We start from the raw sequence: 25,886 nt of genomic DNA, 5'->3' as shown, positions 1-25,886 counted from the left end.
GCGCCATTGTACTCCAGCCTGGGCAACAAGAGCAAAACTCTGTCTCAAAAAAAAAAAAAAAAAAGACTAAATAAGTTCTCTAACTATAAGCTTTGACAACAAAGGTTATTCAAAGACTAAATCACCATGGAATAGGACTTAGGTTTTTAAATTTTTCTTTATTTTGATCATACATAGGAACTTATATATAAAGCAAAGTAAAAAAAAAAAAAATTTTCTGAAGGCTAAGTGTAAATATTACTAGAAAATTTTATTAATATGAAAAGATTATTACTTGAGTTCTTAAGTCCATATTTGTTTTTTATGTAGTGAAATAAGCCAATGATATATTTTATGAGCAGGCAGAGAAGAAATAGGTTGAGTTCATGTGAGTGACAGAAGATCATGTGGCTAGAGGAAAAACAATGCAGAGCATTTTTATGGAGTAACTGATACCTTGGTATATCAGTCAAAAATGTAAAACCCCCATAAAATTGAAGCTGCGAAGTTTTAAGTTTGGGGAAAATATATTTCTTACTCTATAGTACCCTTTTACGATCTAAGTATTCTTACTTTAAAATGGTTTAGCCTCCTCACTGATAAAGAAATGTGTATTAAAACTACAATAAGGTATCTTTTCTTAACAGACTGGCTAAAATCTTGGTTTGCTAACACATCCTACTGGCAAAGCATGAGGAAATAGTCACACTCACATATTACAGGTGAATATACAAATGGTTCAGCACCTGTGGAAGGAAATTTGGCAATACCCAGCAAAATTCTATGTGCAATTTACCCTCTGACTCAGCAATCTCTTCTTGATTGATAACATAAATTTTCTAAGCCAATAAATGGAGAAAGAATGAAAAAATTGGAATGACAATGTTTTGTATTAATCAATGAAACAATGGATCTAGAGGCAATGAATAATAAAGTATCAATCTCTGCTAAAACCATTAGGTGGAAATGAACAGGTTAACTTTATCGAATGGATCAGGCTGATAATACCTATACACACTGTTTGGTCTTACATTATGTGCCTTGTGATGTGATGAAATAAGAAGCACACAATCAGATATTCCTGTAAAAATATATATATATATATACAGTAACCTCACTGACAGGATCTAAACACCAGTTTACACAAAATGCAGGGGATAGGACAACATATTAAACAGCCAAGTATTAGTAGTGTATGAGCATAACAAAGCCCAGGAAATGAGAAACTCTATCATAACAAAAAAAGGGAAAATGTCTAATATAACTCTAATCAGAGTTCTACAAAATGAGAATGGTAAGAATGGGGGAAAAGCAATATGTGAAGAGATAAAAGCCAAGATTTTTCAAGAATAACCACTTAGAGAAATAAAGCATAAAACTTAAAGGAAAAAGTAGGACATATAGAATGCACAAAATCTGATGATAAAAATCCAACTATATCAGTATCACAATAAACGTAAAAAAGAACCCAAAAGAATTAAAAGGATGAGAAGAGATAAACAGGGCAAAATCAACACCATTGACAAAGCTCACACAAAAGGGCAAAAAAAAAAAAAAAAAAAAAAAAAAAAAAATTAACTTTACAGTGGAGAAATGTGGCAAACACTACAACAGCCAAATAATCAAGGTCATAGCCAAGAGGAGTGTAAGGAGACATGACTAAATGTAATGTGGTATCTTGGATAAGATTCTGAAACAGAATAAAGACATGTGAATTACATTTAGTCATGTCTCCTTACACTCCTCTTGGCTATGACAGTTTCTCAGACTTCTTTGCTTTTGATGACCTTGACAATCTTGAGGAGTACTGATCAGGTATTTTGTATAATATCCCTCAATTGGAATTTGTCTGGTGTTTTTCTCATTATCTCTTGGAGTTAGGACTTTTAGGGAAGAAGACCACAGAGGCAAAGTGCAATTTTCATTGCATCATATCAAACGTACATAATACCTACATGAATCATTACTGGTGATAATGACCTTGATTATTTGGCTGTTGTAGTGTTTGCCACATTTCTACACTGTAAAGTTACTTTTTTTTTTGCCCTTTTAAGTCAGCTTTTTCAATGGTGGTGTTGACTTTGCCCTGTTTATCTCTTCTCATATGAAACTGGGATATATTCCTTTTCCACAAATGGAATATTTCATAGTAAAAGAGAAAAAATACCTGAGTGAGCATTCTGCTAAGCTTTGATCAATGCTAAGGTGGCAGATATAACTAGTTCTATATATTGATAGCAGCATGTTGGCAAAGGCAATGGGGAAGCAGGAACTCCACTACACCATTGGGAGATTAAATGGGTGTAATGTCTACAAAAGCCAATTATAGGATATCTATTATATTATAAATGCACATACTTTTGACTCAGTAATTCTATTTCTAGTCATTTATCTTACAGATATATTTGCACACATGCATAAAATTATTTCCCAAAGTTGTTTATAAAAGTACTGTCTGTAACAGTAAAAGATTGGAAACAAGCCTATATGTCCATCAATGGAAGACTGATTACGTAAGTAACCATACATCTATGTATGTACACAGCTGTTTTTTTAAAAAGCTCTTTATCCAGGCTGACTACTTTTAATAGAAAAAAAAAAAAAAAAAGCTCTTTATACACGAATACAAAATGGTATCTACGATATACTGCTAAGAAAAAAAAAAAGTTTAAGCAACCTGCCCTCTAGCTTCTGATGTGTTCAAATGATAGGAGAGACCAGAACATCAGAAAGTGGTAAAAGTGTTAAAGAAAGTCTTTTCCCTGGTTCCCTCACTGCAAGTAGCTTGCATTTCTCTATGAAAGATCACAGGTCCTATTAAGGAGCTCTCTCCCTCTGCTGCAGCTCTTGTTAACAGTTCCCTTCCCTTGTACTATCAGTTTTCTAAGGTTGCTAAGCCCTGGGTACTTCCCTATCCCTTGTTGTTCCTTTAACTCTCACATTTGTAGATTCTGTGTAAGTGTAGTGAGAGAGGGAGAGGAGAAGAATGAAGGAGAGAGAGAGAAGAAAAAGAGAAACAAACTGCAATGAAATACCAGAAATTTGTAACAATGGTTGTAATTTATAACCAAGTAAGAAAACTTACTCGCCACCATGGCTGGCAGACATGGTAGAAAGACTTTTCATTAAATATCCTACTGTATCTTGTGTCTTTGAATTTCTGACCGTGTCAATGCATTACTTGGGGGAAAAATATAAACTTAAACATCAAATGAGTTAAAAAAAATTGCTTATGAGATATTGTAGTTGCTCCATCTTCTCTTTGATGTATTTGCTATTCCTTTCCATTTCCAGCAAAGCAAATATCAAGAGAAAGAAAAGAGAATAGGCAATTTGTTAGTGCTTGCATTTTTGATAGTGCTGGCTATCATTTTGCTTTTTGGCTATATACTTCTCTTTCAATTCTAGTGGTACTAACTCATAAAATGTTTGTTACTTACACATCATTTGTGTAATTTATTAACAGTATCTCAAATTAGTTCAAATTCACATTATCTCTATTAGTTCTTATGGTACTTGAAACTACTTATCCATATGTGGCCTGGTAGCTGACTCACTGAGTGACAGTAATAAGAAATTTGCCAGTGTAAAATTCTGGCTCCTTGCTTTATTTGCTGGAAGCCCATGGGCTTCCATTACATAAATTTGCTGAGTGTATTCCTTATCTATAAACTGAGGACACTATCTATTATGCAGAGCTTTTGAGAAGTTTAAATAATATAGGCAAAGTGATCAACATAGTGCCTAGAATGAAACAGAGAATGGAAAAATAGGCAATAGGGGCCTATTAGCAAATGATAGCTATTGATATTACCACTGATATTAAAATATTGTAAAATAAAATAGTTACAACTATTAATTTTATATCCTAGATTCTCTAGGAAGGTTTCTCCCAGGAATTGGTCCTATTCATCCCCAGTGAACATCTTTCCCTTCTAAGCATTTACACTCCACTCAACACTTGAAAACCACTTTTTGAGGATGGTTACTGGTAAAAATTCTATATAAGAAGTTTCAGTTAATGTTTAGTTATAAGAGCAACAATAAAATACGAGTAGCTGGGCATGGTGGCTCATGCCTGTAATCCCAGAACTTTGGGAGGCCGAGGCAGGTGGATCACTGGAGTTCAGGAGTTTGAGACCAGCCTGGCCAGCATGGTGAAACCTCATCTCTACTAAAAATACAAAAAATTAGCCAGATGTGGTGGTGCACACCTGTAATCCCAGCTACTTGGGAAGCTGAGGCAGGAGAACTGCTTGAACCTGGGAGGTGGAGGTTGCAGTGAGCCAAGATCGTGCAGCTGCAATCCAGCCTGTGCCACACAGCAAGACTCCATCTCAAATAAATAAATACATAAATAATAAAATAAAGATGACAAAAATTTAACTTGAAAACTAAGAATTTACTCTTAATGAGATATAAGAGAGCTGAAATGGCTACACGAATATCAGTCAAGGGATTTTTAATGACAAAATTGCTATTAGAAACCAAAAAGGATATTTTATAATGGTAAAGGGACAATCCATCAGAAAGACATAACAATTATAAATATATGCACTTAACAGAGCTCCAAAATAAATTAAGCAAAGATGTATGGAACCAGAGGAACAGGCAATTTACAATAATTGGAGACTTCTATGCCCCACTCTCTCTCTCTCTCTCTCTTTTTTTTTAAAGACATAAGGCTTTACTCTGTTGCCCAGGCTGCAGTGCAGTGGTGCAATAAGAGCTCATTGCAGTCTCGAACTCTTGGGCTCAGGCAATCCTCCTGATACAGCCTCCTGAGCTAGCGGAGACCACAAGCATGTGCCACCATGCCTGGCTAAAGTGTTTTTTTTTTTTTTTTTTTTGTAGAGACAGGGTCTCACTACGTTGCTCAGGCTGGTCTTGAACTCCTAGCACAAATGATCCTCCCACCTCGACCTTCCTAAGTTCTGCGATTATAGGCACAAGACACCACTCACCACTCTACTTTAAATAATAAACAGGTAAAAGATAATAAGGAAATAGAATACTTGAAAATAACAGAATCAACTAGACATTTATAGAATACTCCAACAGCAACAGAATACATGTTTTTCTCAAGCACACATGGAACATTCTCCAGGATAAACCTATGTTAGGCCATTAAAAAAAGTTTTAATGTAGTTAAGAAATCAGACAAAGTATGCTCTGTGATCAAAATGAAATTAAAAAATCAATAACAAGGACATCTGGGAAATTTACAAATACGTGAAAATTAAACACCACATTCCTAAATAATCAGTGAGTCGAAGAAGAAATCACAAGAAAAATTAGAAAATATTTTGAGATAAATGAAAACGCAACAAAAATTATGATACACAGCTAAAGTAGCACTTAGAGGAAATTTTATAGTTGTAAATGACATTAGAAAAGAAGATGCCGGGCACGGCATGAGGTCAGGAGATCAAGACTATCCTGGCTAACACGGTGAAACCCTGTCTCTACTAAAAATACAAAAAATTAGCTCAGTGTGGTGGTGGGCACACCTGTAGTCCCAGCCACTCGGGGGACTGAGGCAGGAGAACAGCATGAACCCAGGAGGCAGAGCTTGCAGTGAGAGGAAGGGAGGGAGGGAGAGAGGAAGGAAGGAAGGAAGGAAGATTAAAAGAATGAGAAGACAAGCAAGGAGAAAAGATCTGCCCAAGATATCTGACAAAGAACTTTTATCCAAAATATCCAAAGAACTCTTAAAGGTCAACAATTAGAAAACTATCATGCTGATTTTTAAAATGAGCAAAAGACTTGTACCCCTCATCAAAGAAGATACACAGATGGCATATATGCAAAGATGTTTCACATCATCTATCACTAGAAAATTGCAAATTAAAATGAGATACCACTATACATCTATCAGAATGACCCAAATCAAAACATTGGCAAGGATGTGGAGCAACAGGAACTCTCATCCATTGCTGGTGAAAATGCAAAATGGTACTTGGTACAGCCACTTCGGAAGACAGTTTCAAGGCTTCTTGCAAAACTAAACATACTTGTATCATACAATCCAGCAATCATGCTCCTTGGTATTTACCCCAATGAGTTGAAAATTTATGTCCACACAAAATCCTGTACATGGATGTGTACAGCTTTATTCATAATAGCCAAAACTTGGAAGCAACCAAGATGTCTTTCAGTACATGAATGGATAAACTGTGGGACATCCAGACAATGGAAGAGTATTCAGTACTAAAATGAAATGATCTATCAAGCTACAAAAAGATACAGAGGAAATTAAATGCATGTTACTAAATAAAAGACAATCTGAAAAGGCTACATACTGTATGAGTCGAACTATATGACCTTGTGGAAAAGGAAAAGCTATGGAGAAAGAAAAAGATGTATGGTGGCCAGGAGCTTGGGGAGGGATGAAAAGATGGAGCACAGAGGATTTTTAGGTCAGCAAAACTATTCTGCATAATACTATAATGGTGGATACATGTCATTATACAGTTGTCAAAACCTGGAATGAACCCTTTATACATTATATATTATACAGTTGTCAAAACCAAGAGTGAACCCTAATGTAAACTATGGACACTTTGCGTGGTAATGATGTGTCAACTTAAGTTCATTGACTGTAAAAAATGTAACACTCTGGTACAAGATGTTGATAGTGGGGAAAGTAGTGAGCACTCTGTGTGTGCTCAGGGGTGGAGGCTGGTATATGGTTTACTGCGAACCCACAAATGCTCTAAAATCTATTTAAAAATAACAAAAACAGAAAGAGGAGCTGGGTGCAGTGGTATGCACCTGTAGTCCCAGCTAACCAGGATACTGAAGCAGGAAGATACTTGAGCCCATGAGTTCAAGGCTGCAGTGTAGCCTTGATTGTACCTGTTAACAGCTACTGCACTCTAGCCTGAGCAACATGGCAAGACTCTGAAAAAGAATAAAGAAGGTGGCTGGGGATGAGTGGCTCACGCCTGTAATCCCAGCACTTTGGGAGGCTGAGGTGGGCAGATCACGAGGTCAAGAGATCGAGACCATTCTGGCCAACATGGTGAAACCCTGTCTCCACTAAAAATACAAAAATTTGCTCAGTGTGTGGTGCATGCCTGTAGTCCCAGCTACTCAGGAGGCTGAGGCAGAAGAATCGCTTGAACCCAGGAGGTGGAAGTTGCAGTAAGCTGAGATCACGCCACTGCACTCCAGCCTGGCGACAGGGCGAGACTCCGTCTCAAAAACAAAACAAAACAAAAGGCTAGCTGTGATGGTGCACGCCTCTAATCCTAGCACTTTGGGAGGCCAAGGTGGGCTGATTACTTGAGCTCAGGAGTATGAGACCAGCCTGGACAACATGGCAAAACCTTGTCTCTGTTTAAAAAAAATACAAAAACTAGCTGGGTGATGAGCACCTGCAGTCCCAGCTACTTGGGAGGATGAGGTGGGAGGATCACTTGAGCCTAGGAGGTCAAGGTTGCAGCAAGCTGAGATTGTGCCACTGCATCCCAGCATGTTTGACAGAGTGAGGCCCTGTCTCAAAAAAAAAAAAAAAAAAAAAAAGGACAAAAAGAAAGCAAAAAGATCCCAGGTCAACTAACCTTCTACCTTAAGAAACTAGAAGGAGAAATGCAAACTAAATTCAAACCAAGCAGAAGGAAGAAAGGACATAAATATTAGGGTGGATACAAATGAAACGGAGAATGCAAGAATAGAAAGAAAAAACTTGGACAAATCTTTTTTTGAGACGGAGTTTCGCTCTTGTTGCCCAGGCTGGAATGCAGTGGCATGATCTTGGCTGACTGCAACCTCTGACTCCTGGGTTCAAGTGATTCTCCTGCCTCAGCCTCCCGAGTAGCTGGGATTATAGGTGCCCACCACCATGCCCAGCTAATTTTGTATTTTTAGTAGAGATGGGGTTTTTCCACGTTGGTCAGGCTGGTCTTGAACTCCCGACTTCAGGTGATCCGCCCACCTCGGCCTCCCAAAGTGCTGGGATTACAGGCATGAGCTACCACACCCGGCCAATCCTGATAAATCTTTAGCTAGACTGACCAGAAAAAAAAGAGAAGATTCAAATGACTAAAATCATGAATTAAGGAAGGGGCATTACTACCAATCTTATAAAAATGAAAAGGATGATTAAAAAATACTATAAATAACTATATGCCAACAAATTAGATAATATACATGAAAGGGACAAATTTGTAAGACACAAACTATCAAAACTAATTCAAGAAGAAATAGAAAATCTGAATAGACCTGTAAGTAATGAGATTGAACTAGTAATAAAAAAATTTCCCATGAATAAAAGCCCAGGACCAAATGGCTTCACTGCTCCCAAACATTTAAAACACCAATCCTTCACAAACTCTTCTAAAAAATATAAAGGAGGGATCACTTCCCAACTTATCCTATGAGCCAGTATGATTCCAGCACCAAAACCAAAGATACCACAAAAGAACTACAGACCAATACCCATTACGAGTACAGACACAAAAGTTCCCAACAAAGTATTAGCAAACATGACCAAGTAGAACTTATTCCAGGAATCCCAGGCCGGTCTAATATGAAAATCGACCAAATGTAATATGCCATATTAATAGAATACAGAACAATACCCACATGATTATCAACAGAGAAATAGCATTTGACAAAACCCAACACTTTTTCATGACAAAAGCCCTTAACAAATCACAAATAGACGGGACATCCTCAACCTGATAAAGGACATCTCTGAAGAACCCAGTTAACATACACTCATGTGTTACTCAATGATGGGTATCCACACACAGGGATAAATGTGTCCTTAGGCCATTTTGTAGTTTTGTGAACATCATAGAGTCAGTATGGTATAGCCTATTTACACACCTAGGCTATATGGTATAGCCTACTGCTCCTAGCCTACAAACCTGTACAGCATGTTACTGTATTGAATACTGTAGGCAAATATAATACAATGGTATTTGTGTTCCTAAACATAGGAAAGGTACAGTAAAAATATGGTATAAAAGATAAAAGATGGTATACCTGTATAGAACACTTAACCATGAATGGAGCTTGCAAGGCTGGAAGTTTGGAAGTTGCCCTGGGTGATTCAGTGAATGGGTGATGAGTGAATGTGAAGGCCTAAGACATTACTATACACTATTATAGACTTTATAAACACTGTATACTTATTACACTGAATTTATAATTTTTAGTAATAAATTAACCTTAGCTTACTGTAACTTTTAAACTCTATACATTTCTAACTTTTTTTAACTTTGACTTTTTTGTTTTAACACTTAGCTTAAAACACATTGTACAGCTGTGCAAAAAATTTTTTATCTTTATTCTATAAGCTTTTTTCTATTTTTAAAATTTATTATTTTTACTTTTTAAACTTTCTTGTTAAAAACTAAGACACAAGTACACACATTAGCCTAGGCCTACACAGGATCAGGATCACCAATTAATATCACTGTATAATAACAAGGTTATTACCAGGTCTCAAAGTTTATGGACAGACTTTATTCATAAAACAAACTTTTCTCAGTTGGTATTCCTTGTATGTTTTAAAGCAATGCTTTTTAAATTTAATGTGCATAGAAATCACTCAATGATCTCATTAAAATGCACATTTCAGCTGGGTGTGGTGGTTCTTGCCTACATTATCAGTACTTTGGAAGGCCAAGGGGGTTTGGGAATCCCTTGAGGCCAGGAAGTTTGAGACTGGGCAACATAGTGATCCCCCGTCTCTAAAAAGAAAAAGAAAAATTAGCTGGGTGTGGTGGCACATGCCTATAATCCCATCTACTTGGAAGGCTGAGGCAAGAAGACTGCTTGAGCCCAGGAGTTTGAGGCTGCAGTGAGCTATGATCGTGCTGCTGTACTCCAGCGTTGGCAACAAAGCGAAACACCGTCTTTAAAAAATAAAAATTTAAAAAAAAAAAAAAAAGCAGACTTCTATTCAGTAAAAGGGGGGTGGAGAAAAGGGGTGGTGTTCTGCATTCCTAATAACTCCCAATGATGCTAATGTTGCTGGTCCTCAGATCATATTTTGAGTAGCAAGGTTTTAAGTAGGTGCATACATACAACTGACTTAACTCACTAGAAAAAAGAAAAAAGCAAACTAACATGGGTGGCAAACAGTGAGAAGGATAAAATTCTGATGAATCCTTTAGGTTTTTCACAGCTGAGCACAAGTAACTCCCTATTAACAATGAAGAACATACACTTATACTACCTCTTCATTCCTTCCATGACAAGTACCAGAAAAGATGCAGAATTGGCCAGCTAGCACCAGCCAGACTGGGGCTAAATCCATTTGAAAAGTTAAAAAAATAAACAACACAAAATCTGCTGCACAGAGATCATCCCATAGAATATTAACCATCATCACCTTTCCTTCTCTGTATCTTCTGTCTTTTATTCCTTCTTCTAGTCAGTGTTTATCAAGTGTCTTTGGAGACCAATGGCAGTCCCTGGCAATCTATTAACTGGTTTACAGACAGTTTGAGAAAAAAGTGGCAAAAGCTTTGATCACAAACATTTCACAAATTTTGAGAAGATTATGACTTTCATAGAAATCCTTTTAGGTTCTTTATTGCTGTTACATTCTAAGGATCACCCAAGCTCTACAAGGATATGTTAAGAAAACACTATCATAAGGAAAATGGAAAGGGCTAACATACTTCCACATCATGTGAGTTGTTTACATTGGTTAAACATATATTTTGTTGTTACTATCATACTGTGTTAAATCCCAAATTTAGGGAAATTAATCAATGGTTCAAAAGAGTAAACGTGAAAAATACATTTAACTCAGAATGCCGTAAATGATAACAGTATGATTTTATAGTGAAGACTGATCTTAGAATGAGCTGTGATCAGTAAACTAGGAGTGATAACTCTGTACTAGGAGACATCCTTGTTTCCACTGTACCGTGATATATTATTAAATAGGGACAAGAAGCCACTGAAGTGTTCAGATCATTTTCAACAACTCCAGTAAACCAACCAAAGCCTCCACTATGAATTCTGTCATTAAAATATCAAAATAATAGTCAAAGGTACTTCTTTTAACAAAACAGATTCAACTACTGTCAGCTGCAAAATTAATGACAAATGTGCTCAGACAGAAATAAAACAATCTACTGGCAAAATTCTATCATCAGATGACACTATTGGACATTATGTGCTATGTGTGTTATACAGAGAGGAAGAACAATTATTATTACAGATGTATGCTCTTAAGTATTTTGTTTTATGGCTGCATGAAGCCACTAGTTTACAGAGTACGAATCAACTCTTAGCATATACGAATGTAATATGTTAATGAAGAAATACAAGCAACTTTTAAAAAGTTTTTAGAAGAAGATATTTTCTTTTAACCAACAATTATTTTTGAACCTTGACTTGAAAAGTTGTGCTGGAATCAGCACGGCTAGAGCACTAGCTTTGTGTGTGGCAATGAAGAGCCCACGATCTGAAAGCCAATTCACACATGGCTTCATTTACAGACAATAGCTGGCTTGAGTCATTGTTAATAACTGCATGGAAAATTGTGAATATAATTAAAATTGCAGCCCTTGAACAGGTATCTTCAGCATGTTAAGAATACAGCAGCAGGCTGGGCACATGGTGGCTCACACCTGTAATCCTAGCACTTTGGGAGGCCAAGGTGGGTGGATTGCTTGAGCCCAGGTGTTTGAGACAAGCCTGGACAACATAGCAAGACCCTGCATCTATTTGAAAAAAAAAAAAAAAGCGGAGCTAATACTGTTTTTCTGTTTTGTCAAGAGGAAATATGCTAACAATACCTACTCAAATGAAGGATATACTTTTTTTTTTTTTTTTTTTTGAGACAAAGTCTTGCTCTGTCACCCAGGCTGGAGTGCAATGGTGCAAGCTTGGCTCACAGCAACGTCTGCCTCCCAGGTTCACGTGATTCCCCTGCCTCAGCATCCCAAGTAGCTGGGATTACAGGCGCCTGCCACCACGCCTGGCTAATTTTTGTATTTTTAGTAGAGACAAGGTTTCAACTTGTCTCTACTGGTCTCTTGGCTTGTTGGCCAAGCTGGTCTCGAACTCCTGATCTCAGGTGATCTGCATGCCTCGGCCTCCCAAAGTGTTGGGATTATAGGCGTGAGCCACCATGCCCAGCAGATATTCATTTTTTTGTAACACTGATGTCATTAAAACATATCTATGATTTTAAGTAGCTAACTCAAGTACCATACCTCTATGACAGTATAGTGATCAGCTTGAACATAGCATTTGAGAGTAAAATTATGATTCTCTCTTTTTTTAAAGATTGGTTTCACTCTGTTGCCCAGGCTAGAAGGTAGTGGCGCAATCATAGCTCAATGCAGCCTCAAACTCCTGGGCTCAAGAGATACTCCCATCTCAGCCTCCCAAGTAGCCAGGACTTACAACAGGTGTGCTCCATCACACTTGGCTAAATTTTTTTTTTTTGTAGAGACAAGGTTTTGTTATGTTGCCCAGGCTGGTCCCGAGCTCGTAACCTCAAGCAATCCACCCATCTCAGCCTCAAAAGTGCTGGGATTACAGATGCGAGCTACCATTACTGGCTACAATTCTTTTTTGTTGTTGAGACAGGGTCTCACTCTGTCTCCCAAGCTGGAGTACAGTGGCGCAGTCACAGCTCACTGTGGCCTCCACTTCACAGGCTCAGGCAATCCTCCCACCTCAGCCTTCTGAGTAGCTGGGACTACAGGTGTTTGCCACCATGCCCAGCTAATTTTTTTTTGTTATTTTTGGTAGGGATGGAGTTTCACCCTGTTGCCCAGGCTGGTCTCAAGCAAATCTACTCGCCCCAGCTTCCCAAAGTGTTGGGACTACAGGTGTGAGCCACTGTGCCTGGCCGCAATTCCATTTTTTAGACGGAGTCTCGCTCTGTCTCCCAGGCCGGAGGGCAGTGGTGCGATCTTGGCTCACTGCAAGCTCCGCCTCCCCGGTTTATGCCATTCTCCTGCCTCAGCCAACCGAGTAGCTGGGACTACAGGCGCCCACCACCACACCTGGCTAATTTTTTTGTATTTTTAGTAGAGATGGGGTTTCACCGTGTTAGCCAGGATGGTCTCGATCTCCTGACCTAGTGATCTGCCCGCCTCGACGTCCCAAAGTGCTGGGATTACAGGCGTGAGCCACTGCGCCCCGCTCGGCCACAATTCTTAGTAACAAAATATGCAGACTAAATAATGATACAAACAGCTTAACCAAAGAGTTTTACTCTTTTCCTTTTTCTGTGAGATGGAGTATGGGCTCTGTTGCCTAGGCTTGTATGCAATGGCACGATCTCGGCTCACTGCAACCTTTGCCTCCTGGGTTCAAGCAACTCTTCTGCCTCAGCCTCCCAAGTAGCTGGGACTACAGGTAGACGTCACCATGTCTAGCTAATTTTTGTATTTTTCGTAGAGACGGGATTTCACCATAGTGGCCAGGCTGGTCTTGAACTCCTGACCTTGTGATCTGGCCACCTCCGCCTCTCAAAGTGCTGGGATTATAGGCATGAGCTACCAGGCCCGGCCGAGATTTACTCTTTTCTAACAAGTAGGTAGACTTAAAACCATATTCAATTACTGCACTAAATCTGAAAACATATTTCCTAGAACTGAATTCAACCAAAAGGACACATCTACACATTGCCATCTCCCAAATTAAAATATTCAACTTTCCTGTTGAGTGCCATACACTTGTCAACTTGATGTAGTTTTCAGTGAGAACTACTGTAATAATTTTTGTGTCCATTTGAATATCTAAAACATCTAACAGAAATACCATATACTTGCTGCTTTTCCCAAATCTATAATTCAAAGGTGGGGCTAATTTAATAAAACTAAGAGCAAGAAAAGAAATGAGTTAAATATGAAACCTTAACTTGGACTTTAGTAAGTCTTTCACCATTAATGTGGTGGTACAATAATGTGAACAATCATTGCTTTTCCTGATACTGATTTAAAAATACTGCTTTGGGCCGGGCGTAGTGGCTCAAGCCTGTAATCCCAGCACTTTGGGAGGCCGAGATGGGTAGATCACGAGGTCAGGAGATCGAGACCATCCTGGCTAACACATTGAAACCCTGTCTCTACTAAAAAAAATACAAAAAACTAGCCGGGCGACGTGGCGGGCGCCTGTAGTCCCAGCTACTTGGGAGGCTGAGGCAGGAGAATGGCGTAAGCCCAGGAGGCGGACCTTGCAGTGAGCTGAGATCTGGCCACTGCACTCCAGCCTGGATGACAGAGCCAGACTCCGTCTCAAAAAAAAAAAAAAAAAAAAAAAAAAAAAAAATACTGCTTTGATCTTACAATAAAAACATTTTGAATTATTCTTTTGTGTTTATCTAAAATCAGTGGTACGCACTGAAGACCCATCACATGGTCCACAAATCCCAAATGTTTGAAAACACTACTTTCTCTACTACACTACTTCCCTTTCATAGGAAGCTATCATTTCTTCCTGTGCATGTTAGAGAAAAACAGAGAACCAAAGAAATTTTGTTTGCCCTTATTATTAATCTTCTCACATTAGAAAAGCACTTCATTATCTGCATTTATGTTGCCTCATTTTCAAAAACATCGGTCTGATTTCAGTATGAATAGCACTTATAAAAAACAATATACATAATAATTATTTCCAATTTTTCCAGAATTCCTCTGCCCCCAAAGTCCTTCTTTCCTTATGACCTTCCCAGAACCCAAGCTGCCTTCCTATACTTCTTGGTTACAGTCAAGGGTTATAAAAAAAAAGTTTAACAGCTGGCATGGTATAAACACCAAACCAAGAGATTGACACCAATTTATAACTGTATGGCTGTAATGGAACAGGCTCACTAAACATCAGCCTTAGACTGCTTCTTGTAAGCAGTCTGCTATACTTTTTTTCCATGCTAGGCCTGTTCCCAAAGATCTTTGGTTATTTCTTACCTGCCACTTCACAGAAAAGGGACAGCAGTGTTCATGAAAGAAACCACACAAATTGGATTCCAAAGATGAGTTTAATGTCACATCTTATTAAATCTTTAATTTATCTACTTTTATTCTTTAACAGGAAGAATTAAGAAGTATTAGAAAAAACATACTACTGCTTTCTTTGTCTTACACCAACTGTCTCCAGATAATTAAGCTAAGTCAGCTTTTTTTTTTTAAAGTCAGCTTTTTTATTATAGCTTTGTTATTCAATTATATCCACACAGGTATGCAAGTTCTTTCTCCTTTCTATCAAATAGACAGCTAATACACAGGCAAATGGATAAATTTGGGGATATATTAAGGATACTGTAAACTGTTAGCAAAACAAATGTCTCTGACATTCAGAGAGGAAACAAGAGAAAGGGAGTGTAGAAATTCATGCCCCAAAAAACAAAAACAGAGGTGGTTCATGTTAAAATAACCTTATAAAGTTATATATAATATCAAATATATCTGTGTTGTTTTTAAAGATATTCTTACCCAACTTTGGAAAAACTATTAGGTATTCAGCATTGCACTGAGGACATGCCACTCTGGCTGTACTGTTTCCTCTTTGCTTTTCATCCACCCAGCGTTGTAGACAGGCCTGGTGAACCCATTTTGTAGATCCTCTGCACCTGCATGGTCTCACCCATTCAGCTGTTCTATCATCTTCATCAGTAGCAAAACAAACCCAGCAGCTTCTGTAAATTAAAAGAGAAAATGATGACATTTATATCTTTATGACTTCAGCCTCCTCTATACTGCAGCTCTTACTTAATGGGATGAGTCTACTACATTACAGAATCTTTGTCCTATATTAAAAGACTAAGGAGACAAAACCACCAATACATTCCTACTAGAGCAGTTTCTACTTTTTCTGTTTTTCCTTGTCTTCCTCTACAGAATCTTATGTTTTCTGAACTTTGTTTTTATGTAATCTCCTCTATCTTTTCAGTAATTCTTCACCTTCTCTAATGAACTTGAGTGCAAGGAGACAAACCTCAAGCTGCTTTTGTTTTATAAGACCTAATAATTCTTTGAGGAATAGTAAGCACAGTAATATATTAAATTCAGTGTTCTCCCCAGTTCAACATCACCAATACCTTGAACTTGGAAAAACAAAGTATTACACGAGTGATTTGACATATAGTCTCATTCCATTTTTCAGCTGAGGAAAAAAACCTCATTTCTCTTTCTGGTAAAGTATAAATATAACAGAGAAAACGGTATTATTATGTAATATTGTTTTCTCAAAAAAGCACAAAGGAGATAAATATATCAAGATAATTTTCTTTTTTTTAGGATAGCAATATGATAAATTTGGGTGTGTATGTTTGAAATCTGAAATCTAGAAGTATCAAGTCTGGGGTGCTTATATTAATAAAAATAAAATTCTATTGAGATCAGTAATTTTAAAACATTTTCCCACTTTGCTTTTAAGGGTACTTCATGAAGTGTAATTTTTTCTTGTGGAATTAGGTTGCAATTCCTCAGTTTTTCTCCCAATTAACACAAGTTTTGATGTCGATTTCCATCAGGGCAAATACAGTTCAATTCAATGAGACCCTTCTCTCCTCCCCTCCATTAGAATTTATACAAGTGGAAACAACTGCTAATTAAAGCATGTTACCTACTCTGCACTTTTCACTTAATTGGGTAAGTGGCTTCTGTCAGAACAACCAGCTTAACTATTCTCAGTGGGAAAGACTATATAGTTAGGTATTATAGATGGGTGAGGTTCTCCACTCTTTGTGGAACAACACGAATTTCAATTCTGTGCTCCGATTAAAATTTTTCAATTAGAACAGGAAAAAAGTTGAACTGAATCCATGGCAATAATATCCAAAACTGTTGTTATATTCAGCTTTCAAATTCAGTCAGGTTTCATAGGATCTAAGGAAAATTAGAACGTAGGTAGCATTTGTTTAGCATTCTGACCCTTTTGACCCACTTTAGCTAAGCTGTCTGGGCCTTCACAGTGTCTTATGGTTGTCCAAAAATACTTTGTTCTTTTAAAAAAATTTTTTATCATCGTCAAATATACATAGCATAAAATCTACCACTGTAGCCATTTTTTAGGTGTATAATTCAGTGGCAGTAAGTATATTAATACTGTCGTGCAACCACCAAGACTACCCATATTAGGACTGGGTTCTAACCTATGTGATTTTTGCATTAAAATTTCAATTGGTTTAAGTATACTGGCACACAGACTGGTTGAGATGTAGTTAGTATATATTTTTCCCTACAACTGAGGTAATTCTGTGAACATATTTGTATACATCTAGGAAATGGAATGTATTATGCAACAAAATATTGGCAGAATATTTAGAGACTTTTTTGTCATACTTTATTTTAACACATATGTAGCTAAGTATGGCTACATCAGCATAATTAATCAGTATTAAGGTGAATCAAATTTTAAATTAATCCAATTTTAGTCATCAGAAAAATAAAATACAATGTTAGGACTGGGTTGAAACAACTGAAATAGTCTACATTCATGTGTTTTTGACTTACAAAAATGATGTCAAATTTCTTATTTCGATCTAATGAGAATACTTATGTAGCTATTATATTCCTCATAAATTCTAGATAAGGTTTACTTTTCCCCAACATTTTATTATGAAAAATTTCAAACTTTCCAAAAAAAGTTGAACACTGTTCAGTGAGTACCCATATACTCAACATTTAGATTCTATAATTCTTATCATTTTGCTATATTTGCTTTCTCACACATCCATTCATCATTCTTATTTTTTGCTCCATTTCAAAGTTGGAGGTATCAGTATATTTCAGTCCTAAATACTTGTATGGATTTACTTTTTAGAACTGACATTTAAAGCATGCACTTTCAGATTTTTTTCTAATTAATTTCACAACTATGGTAAATAAGATAGCTGAATGATGATTTAGAGTGGGAACTTATCAAGAGTTAGGCTTTCAGTTGAAATAGCAATATTAGAGGCATGTGAACCAGAGCAACTCCATCTTGACTGAATAGGAGCTGGGTAAAATGAGGTTGAAACCTACTGGGCTGCATTCCCAGATGGTAAAGGCATTCTAAGTCACAAGATGAGATATGAGGTCAGCACAAAATACAGGTCACAAAGATATTGCTGATAAAACAGGTTGCAGTAAAGCCAGCTAAAACCTATCATAACCAAGATGCTCATGAGTGACCCCTGGTCGTCCTCACTACTACACTCCCACCAGCACCATGACAGTTTACAAATGCCACGGCAACATCAGGAAGTTACCCTACATGATTTAGAAAGGGGAAGCACAGGCTGGGCACAGTGGCTCACACCTGTAATCCCAGCACTTTGGGAGGCTGAGGCGGGCGGATCATGAGGTCAGGAGATTGAGACCATCCTGGCTAACACAGTGAAACCCCGTCTCTACTAAAAATACAAAAAAATTAGCCGAGTGTGGTGGTGGGCACCTGTAGTCCCAGCTACTCGGGAGGCTGAGGCAGAAGAATGGCATGAACCTGGGAGGTGGAGCTTGCAGTGAGCTGAGATTGGGCCACTGCATGACAGCCTGGGCAACAGGGAGACTCCGTCTCAAAAAAAAAAAAAAAGAAAAGAAAGGGGAAGCATAAATATTCCACTCTTTGTTTAACATATCATCAAGAAATAACCATAAAAATGGACAACCGGCAGCCCAAAGTCTTGCTCTGTCACCCAGGCTGGAGTGCAGTGGTGCCATCTCAGCTCACCCGCCTCGGCCTCCCAAAGTGCTGAGATTACAGTCATGAGCCACTGTGCCTGCTCACTCCCCTTTTTTTAAACCTCTGATAGACTGACCAGGAACATCACCTGGGAAGGTCTTATAATTATGCTTTCCCTTTTTGCTTCTCCATATCCTACCCCTCCCACTCCATGTAATTAATCTATTTCAACTATTTATTCCCCAATTCTCCATCCCCTTCCTTTTCAGATGGAGAACAGCTATTTGAAAATGATGCATTTACAATTTCTCAAGATCTTGGAATGGAGGGAACAGCAGAAATCTGATGTTTAATGTACATACAACACAAGTCCTTCTACCTTCTAGGAGTAAATAGTATCCCATGCTTTCTACAGAAAATCACTCTTCCCTCCAATATTAGCCATGCATGTGGTTTAGGCAGTTAATACCATAACCAACCCCAGAAACACTTAGATTGGCCACTGTAGCCCATCTTCCAGACTACATCATTGGGAGACTGGGTCCATAAAGCTGGTCTTAGTGAACTTCAGAACTTTTGCTGGGAAAAGTGGTATACAGACTTTCTCTCTTCTTCCGGGCTTAGAGGCAGACAATGTGAGGCTATTGCTGCCAGAAGAGCCACCAACTAAGCGGAGCCTTAACAATCCATAGGAAGTGAAGGTGGAAACTGACGGCACTGAGACATGGATCCAGCTGTGCTGTGCCTAAAGCTAAATATATTCTTGTACTGTTAACTCACATAAACCAGTAGATTTTTGGGTTTTTGTCTTAACCAATTTGCACCGCATCATGGTGCAACCAAAATGATCTTGATACTGTGTTGGGTACTAAGAGATGGCCTCAGTACAATCATAGAATGTAAACTCTAAAGAGTTTTTATTATTTTTGAGACAGGGTCTCACTCTGTTGCTCAGGTGAGAGAGCAGTGGCACAATCATGGGTCACTGCAGCCTGGACCTCCTGGGCTCCAGTGATCCTCCCACCCCAGCCTCCTGAGTAGATGGGACTAGTTTTTGGTTTTGTCTTTTGAAATGGAAAATAGCCAATTAATTATTAGCCAAAACCAAAACACTCAAAGTCCATACCCAAGGAAAAAGGAAGTTGTAATTTCTGACCAAACTAAGAGTTTCTCCTTACATCTATTTTTCCTTTTGTTTTCTCCAACCCTAAGACTCTCTCAGAACTCAGTCCTCAGTGTGATGCATAAACATCACCTGCGGAAGCATTAGAAATGCACATCTTTAGGCCTTGCTCCAGACCTACAGAATCAGAAACTCTGGGGGTACCCAGCACTTTGTTTCAATAAGTCCATCAGGTGATCATGATCCCAAAAGTTTGAAAAACTTCTGCTCTGGCCATTCTTCCTTCCTTTTTTCTGATTTCTCCTTTGTAAATTTTTTTTTTTTTTTTGGAGACGGAGTCTCGCTCTGTTGCCCAGGCTGGAGAGCAGTGGTGCGATCTCAGCTCACTGCAACCTCTGCCTCCCATGTTTAAGCAATTCTTCTGCCTCAGTCTCCTGAATAGCTGGGACAACAGGCACATACCACCACGTCTGGCTAATTTTTTTGTATTTTCAGTAGAGATGGGGTTTCACTGTGTTAGCCAGGATGGTCTCGATCTCCTGACCTTGTGATCCGTCCACCTTGGCCTCCCAAAGTGTTGGGATTACTGGCATGAGCCACCGCGCCTGGCCCCGTAATTATTCTTAACTCACCCTAACATAGAAATCAAATTCCATTTTATGCTCACTGTAAACATTTTCAAATTATTTGGTTGTTAATTTTAAACAGTAAGTAAAATGCTTAAGGTATTTTTTCCTAAGGAAACAAGGTTAAATTAATTTGGGGAAAAAGATAATGCAAATTCAGGATATTCTAGCTGGTTAAAGAACCTGGACTTTGGAGCCAGATTGTCTGGGTTCAAACCACTGCTAACTACATAGGTTTAATGAAAGAATCTCTTTCAAAGAGTTGTTGCAAAGCAGGGGTTCTTAATCTGGGGTCTATGAAAAACTTAGGGGGTGGGGATAGGTAAATCTGGATGAAGGGAGAAAAACCATCCCATGTTTATTTTTGCTAAGCTCTAAAATGTAGCTTTTCTTCAATAATGGGTGCAAGCAAACCACAGTAATATTAGCAGCATAGCAATTAGAAATGAGTATAGCAACCAGAAATTTACATATTACTTTACAGCTGTACAGATCATGAAATAACATTTAGCTCATTGTAATTTGAAATTAGTTATCAGGCCAACTGATAAATCTTGTATTTTAATATGTTAACGTTCATATTACTATATTAGGCCTTTAGTATTTTGATAGCTATACTTCAATATAATTGGTTTCATTTCTAATCCTATATATTTTGTTTTATTCTTTCAAAAACATTCTGAGAAGAAACCCATAGGCTTAACCAGACCACTAAAGGAGTTTTAGCATAAAAAATGTTTTATGTTAAGGTCCCCTATTGTAAAAGATTTAACGTGTGATTAAGAAACTGCTTAAAAATTGCCTGGCATGTATATAACCTCCATATGACCACTAGCAATAACAACATTGACAATGACGACAGTGATGGTGTCAGCTTTCCATTCAAATTCCTAAAATTTATGGATGCAGTTTTCTTACCATTAGCACATAAAGCAATTCTGCTTGTCACCCTGGCATTCAGTGGAAAATGTTCTGGATTCCTAGTCATTCCCCAATTTTTCAACAGGCCACACCACTACTTAAGATTCATTTAAATCCTTTCAATTCATTTCTTTCACCCTTATTATCCTTCTGGTAGCTCTAGCCACCTACTTGCTGACGTACATATATGTACTCCTACACCATCCCATTCACCAAGTTGGGGCATATTCATTTACAAAGTAAAAGGAGATCTGGTAAGTATCATGATTGGTTCAGGGATCAAAGAACAAATCACTGTCATTATATGAAGACAACAAAAGAGAACTAAACTAGACAAATCTAAGGACTATTACTTATTTCTAAAAACAGATGTATAGTCTTACTGGTATTGGTAATATAATTCCATGTGACTTTAAAATTATGATGGTTTTTGCCAGTTATATAGTAAACTAATAAAGTGTAAACAGTAAAATTTATATAGAGTTTAAGGAATATACGTGACAAAATTGCCCTACATCTAACATTATTCAAGATCTCCTCCTAAATCCACTTGAGTACCTAATAAGTACATTCATTATTTGATGCCACAAGGAACTACATGTAAGGAACTTCCAGTCTAGTTAATGAACAAACATGCATACAAGGATCACAAAAAAAATCCTGCCATACCAAGCATTAAGTGCCAAGAAAAGTTGTTAGACACCTTAATACAGAAATGTGATGAGAGACCAAGAAACAGGATGAAACAGCTGAGGTTTCAAAAGGAAAGAACTACAGATGAGAATTCAAGTTAGAGTGGAAAGAAAAGGAGTTTGAAGTAAGAAAAACAGAGTAAGCAAGCTTAGAGATGGAAATGAACATATATTAATGGACCAATGTGGTTGGAGCAGAAAGATTTTAAGATGAAGCTAGGTATTATAAACCAGTTGAGAAAGGATGAATAACAAAGATAATCTCACTTCATAGGGTTCATTTGTGACTAATTTACAGCCTATCTGATCAAACAGGTTATTTTCAAAGTATGTAGAAAAAAGTGAGGGGGGCTTTATTTATCAAAAAGATAGTTTCTCACTGGCACTAAATTAAGCAAGATAGGTACAGTATCTTAAAAAACAGCTGGTAGTAAAGCCTTTCTTTGCAGGCTCAAATTGCAGGTGTTTATTTTGGATTCTTAGGAAGTTCTGGGAAATCAGACTCCTGCCTGAGAAATCACTGTGATGAAAATTGGAGTGTAGCAGAATAGAAGAGTTTGAGAATACAGAAAGCAAGCATGGAATAAGCCTTAAATTGCTGCTGTTGTAGTATATATGGTGCCATAATAGTGTATTTACATGACTGTTCTAAGGAAAGAGAACAAGCACTTCTTAATTCAGAACAAGTTTGGAGATTCATACTCTGGTTAATGTAAGGAGGACTCCATTCGACAATGAAAAAAAAAAACACAAAAAACTACATGTTAGGCTGGGCACCGTGGCTCACGCCTGTAATCCCAGCACTTCAGGAGGCCGAGGTGGGAGGATCACCTGAGGTCGGGAGTTCGACACCAGCCTGACCAACGTGGAGAAATCCTGTCTCTACTAAAAATACAAAATTAGCCGGGTGTGGTGGTGCATGCCTGTAATCCCAGCTACTCAGGAGGCTGAGGCAGGAAAATCGCTTGAACTCAGGAGGCGGAGGCTGCAGTGAGCTGAGATTGTGCCATTGCACTCCAGCCTGGGTAACAAGAGTGAAACTCCATCTCAAAAAACAAAAACAAAAACAAAAACAAAACAAACAAACAAACAAAAAACTACATGCTGCTTATTTTGTCTCAGGATTAAGTGTCACACCCAAGAATTCTGAAACAGAAAGCACGCTATCAAGGAGACTAATATGTCCATTCATCCTAGTGGAATGGAAGTTAAAGTACCTGGATCTATCAAAGACATATAACCACAATCATGACACATTACCAAAAACAAAGGTGAGAAGAAATATAGTCAGCCCTCCAACTGAGGGTTCTGCATCTGTTCATTCAACTAACCTCAGGTCAATTACATTTGCAAAAAAAGAGTCTGTACTGAACGTGTATGGACTTTTCCTTGTTATTATTTCATAAACAATACAGTATAACAACTATTTGCATAGCATTTACACTATATTAGGTATTTTTATTTTTATTTTGAGATGGACTCTTGCTCGTCACCCAGGCTGGAGTGCAATGGCGTGGTCTCAGCTCACTGCAATCTCTGCCTCTCGGGTTCAAGCGATCCTCCTGCCTCAGTCTCCCAAGTAGCTGGGATTGCAGGTATGTGCCACCATGCCCAGCTAATTTCTTTTGTATTTTTAGTAGAGACAGGATTTCACCATGTTGGCCAGGCTGGTCTCAAACTCCTGACCTCAGATGATCCGCCTGCCTCAGGCTCCCAAAGTGCTGGGATTACAGGCGTGAGCCACTGCACCCGGTCTGTATTAGGTATTACACATAATCTAGAGAGAACGTAAAGTGTACAGGAGGATGTATATGCAAATACTACACCATTTTATATCAGGGACTTGAGCATCCACAGTTTGGCATCCTTGGGGAGGTCCCAGAACCAATTCCCCACGAATACTGAGCAATCATTTATTGAGTATAATATATTCATGCCATGCCTTTTGTCTTTGATGTTCATAAACTCTGAAAGCACAATTAATCCCATCTTAAACAAGAACCAAAAGCCCAGCAAGGTTAAGTGATCTGGCCAAGGCCACACAGTAAGTAGAGAGGTATGGATGCAACCTGGGCCATGACTCCAAATCATCAGCTTTTTTCACTGCACCATGCTGCCCTATGTATAGTGTATTCAGAGAAAAACTTACATTTCCCATTTCTTAGAAAATTACAGCAGTACAAAAAAGTACGTGTTTCATTTTACTAAGGTACTTTAAAGCAGTCATAAGGCGCTTCCTCCAGAGACGGAAATCCCTTTCAGTTTACTCCAACAGGCCATATAAATATTGTCATCTTTGCGAACTATGGCACATAAAGAACTAGGAGGCAGGTCAGGTGTTGTGGCTCATGCCTGTAATCCCAGCACTTTGGGAGATTGAGCAGAGAGGACTGCTTGAGGCCAGGAGTTCAAGACCAGCCTGGCCAAAACAGTGAAACCCTGTCTCTACCAAAAATACAAAAAATTAGCTGAGCATGATGGCACATGCCTGTAATCCCAGCTACTTGGGAGGCTGAAGCATGAGAATTGCTTGAACCCGGGAGGTGGAGGCTGCAGTGAGCCAAGGTTGCACTACTCCACTCCAGGTTGGGCAACAGAGTGAAGGCTCTGCGTCAAAAAAAAAAAATAAATAAATAAATAAAATAAAATAAAATAAAATAAAATTAGAATTAGGAGGCACTGAAGATGAATTGCTACATGAGTTTAGAGACGACAAGAAAAATATTTCTGCAGACATGGTCAGAAGAGCCTTATGAACAAGGCAGAACCTAACTAGGTCTTGAAGAATGGGTAGAGCTTTGAAAGAAAAGATGCCAAACAAAACCCAAAAACAAAAACCATCTTATGTTTGGAAGAAAGTGTCCAAGCCCATTTGGCTTGGGCAAAAGACTTAGGTACTTACATACTTATTCATAAAGAGAAAAAGGCTTTAAAAAGGCAGTTGGTGCCAGCCATGTACTCCTTATCTTTTTTTTTTTTTTTTTTTTTTTTTTTTTTTTTTTTTTTTTTTTTTTTTTTTTTGAGACGGAGTCTCGCTCTGTCACCCAGGCTGGAGTGCAGTGGCCGGATTTCAGCTCACTGCAAGCTCCGCCTCCCGGGTTCACGCCATTCTCCTGCCTCAGCCTCCCGAGTAGCTGGGACTACAGGCGCCCGCCACCTCGCCCGGTTAGTTTTTTGTATTTTTTAGTAGAGACAGGGTTTCACCGGGTTAGCCAGGATGGTCTTGATCTCCTGACCTTGTGATCCGCCCGTCTCGGCCTCCCAAAGTGCTGGGATTACAGGCTTGAGCCACCGCGCCCGGCCTGTACTCCTTATCTTAAACATAATAGGGAGCATAATAAATGGTCTGTGAATAACGGTGAGTGTCCTGAAGTCCTGAAGGATGGGCTAAAGAATATGATCTCTTTTTTTTCTTTTTTGAGACAGGGTCTTGCTCCGTGGCCCAGGCTGGAGTGCAGTGGCATGGTGCAATCTCAGCTCACTGTAACCTCTACAACCTGGGCTCAGGTGATCCTCCCAGCCTCCTCAGTAGTTGAGATTACAGGTGTGGACCACCACACCCGGCTATTTTTGCTTGCTTGCTTTCCCTCCCTCCCTCCCTCCCTCTCTCTCCTCCCTCTTTCTTTCTTTCTTTTAAGTAGACACAGGGTTTCTCCATGTTGCCCCACGCTGGTCTCAAACTCTTGGGCTCAAGCAATCTGCTCCTCTTGGCCTCCCAAAGTGCTGGGATTACAGGCGTGAGCCACTGAGCCTGGCCAGATCTTTTTTTTTTTTTCTTTTTGAGACAAGGTCTTGCTTTGTTATACCCAGGCTGGAGTACAGTGGTGTGATCATGGCTCACTGCAGCCTCAATCTCCCAGGCTCAAATGATCCTCCCGCTTCAGCCTCCTGAGTAGCTGGGAATACAGGCATGCACCACTGCACTTGTTAATTTTTTTATTTTTTTGTAGA

General features: G+C 38.6%; 1 protein-coding gene across 2 annotated transcripts in view; it reads right to left on the bottom strand.

The window, feature by feature from the left end:
- The window catches only part of MARCHF5 (membrane associated ring-CH-type finger 5), a 57,069-nt gene that overhangs the window by 21,772 nt on the left and 9,411 nt on the right, over window positions 1-25,886 (bottom strand). For both annotated transcript variants that reach the window (XM_074002208.1, XM_005565949.5), the window contains exon 2: window positions 15,399-15,601. Coding sequence is in view for 1 of the 2 variants with exons in the window: in XM_005565949.5 (XP_005566006.1) it covers window positions 15,399-15,601 (203 nt within the window). In the remaining variant the exon portion in view is untranslated. The remainder of the gene's footprint in view (window positions 1-15,398; window positions 15,602-25,886) is intronic.

The sequence above is a fragment of the Macaca fascicularis genome, chromosome 9 (assembly GCF_037993035.2).
Source record: "Macaca fascicularis isolate 582-1 chromosome 9, T2T-MFA8v1.1".
In the NCBI taxonomy this organism is placed as follows: domain Eukaryota; kingdom Metazoa; phylum Chordata; class Mammalia; order Primates; family Cercopithecidae; genus Macaca; species Macaca fascicularis.
This window is presented reverse-complemented; position numbering and strand designations above follow the sequence as displayed.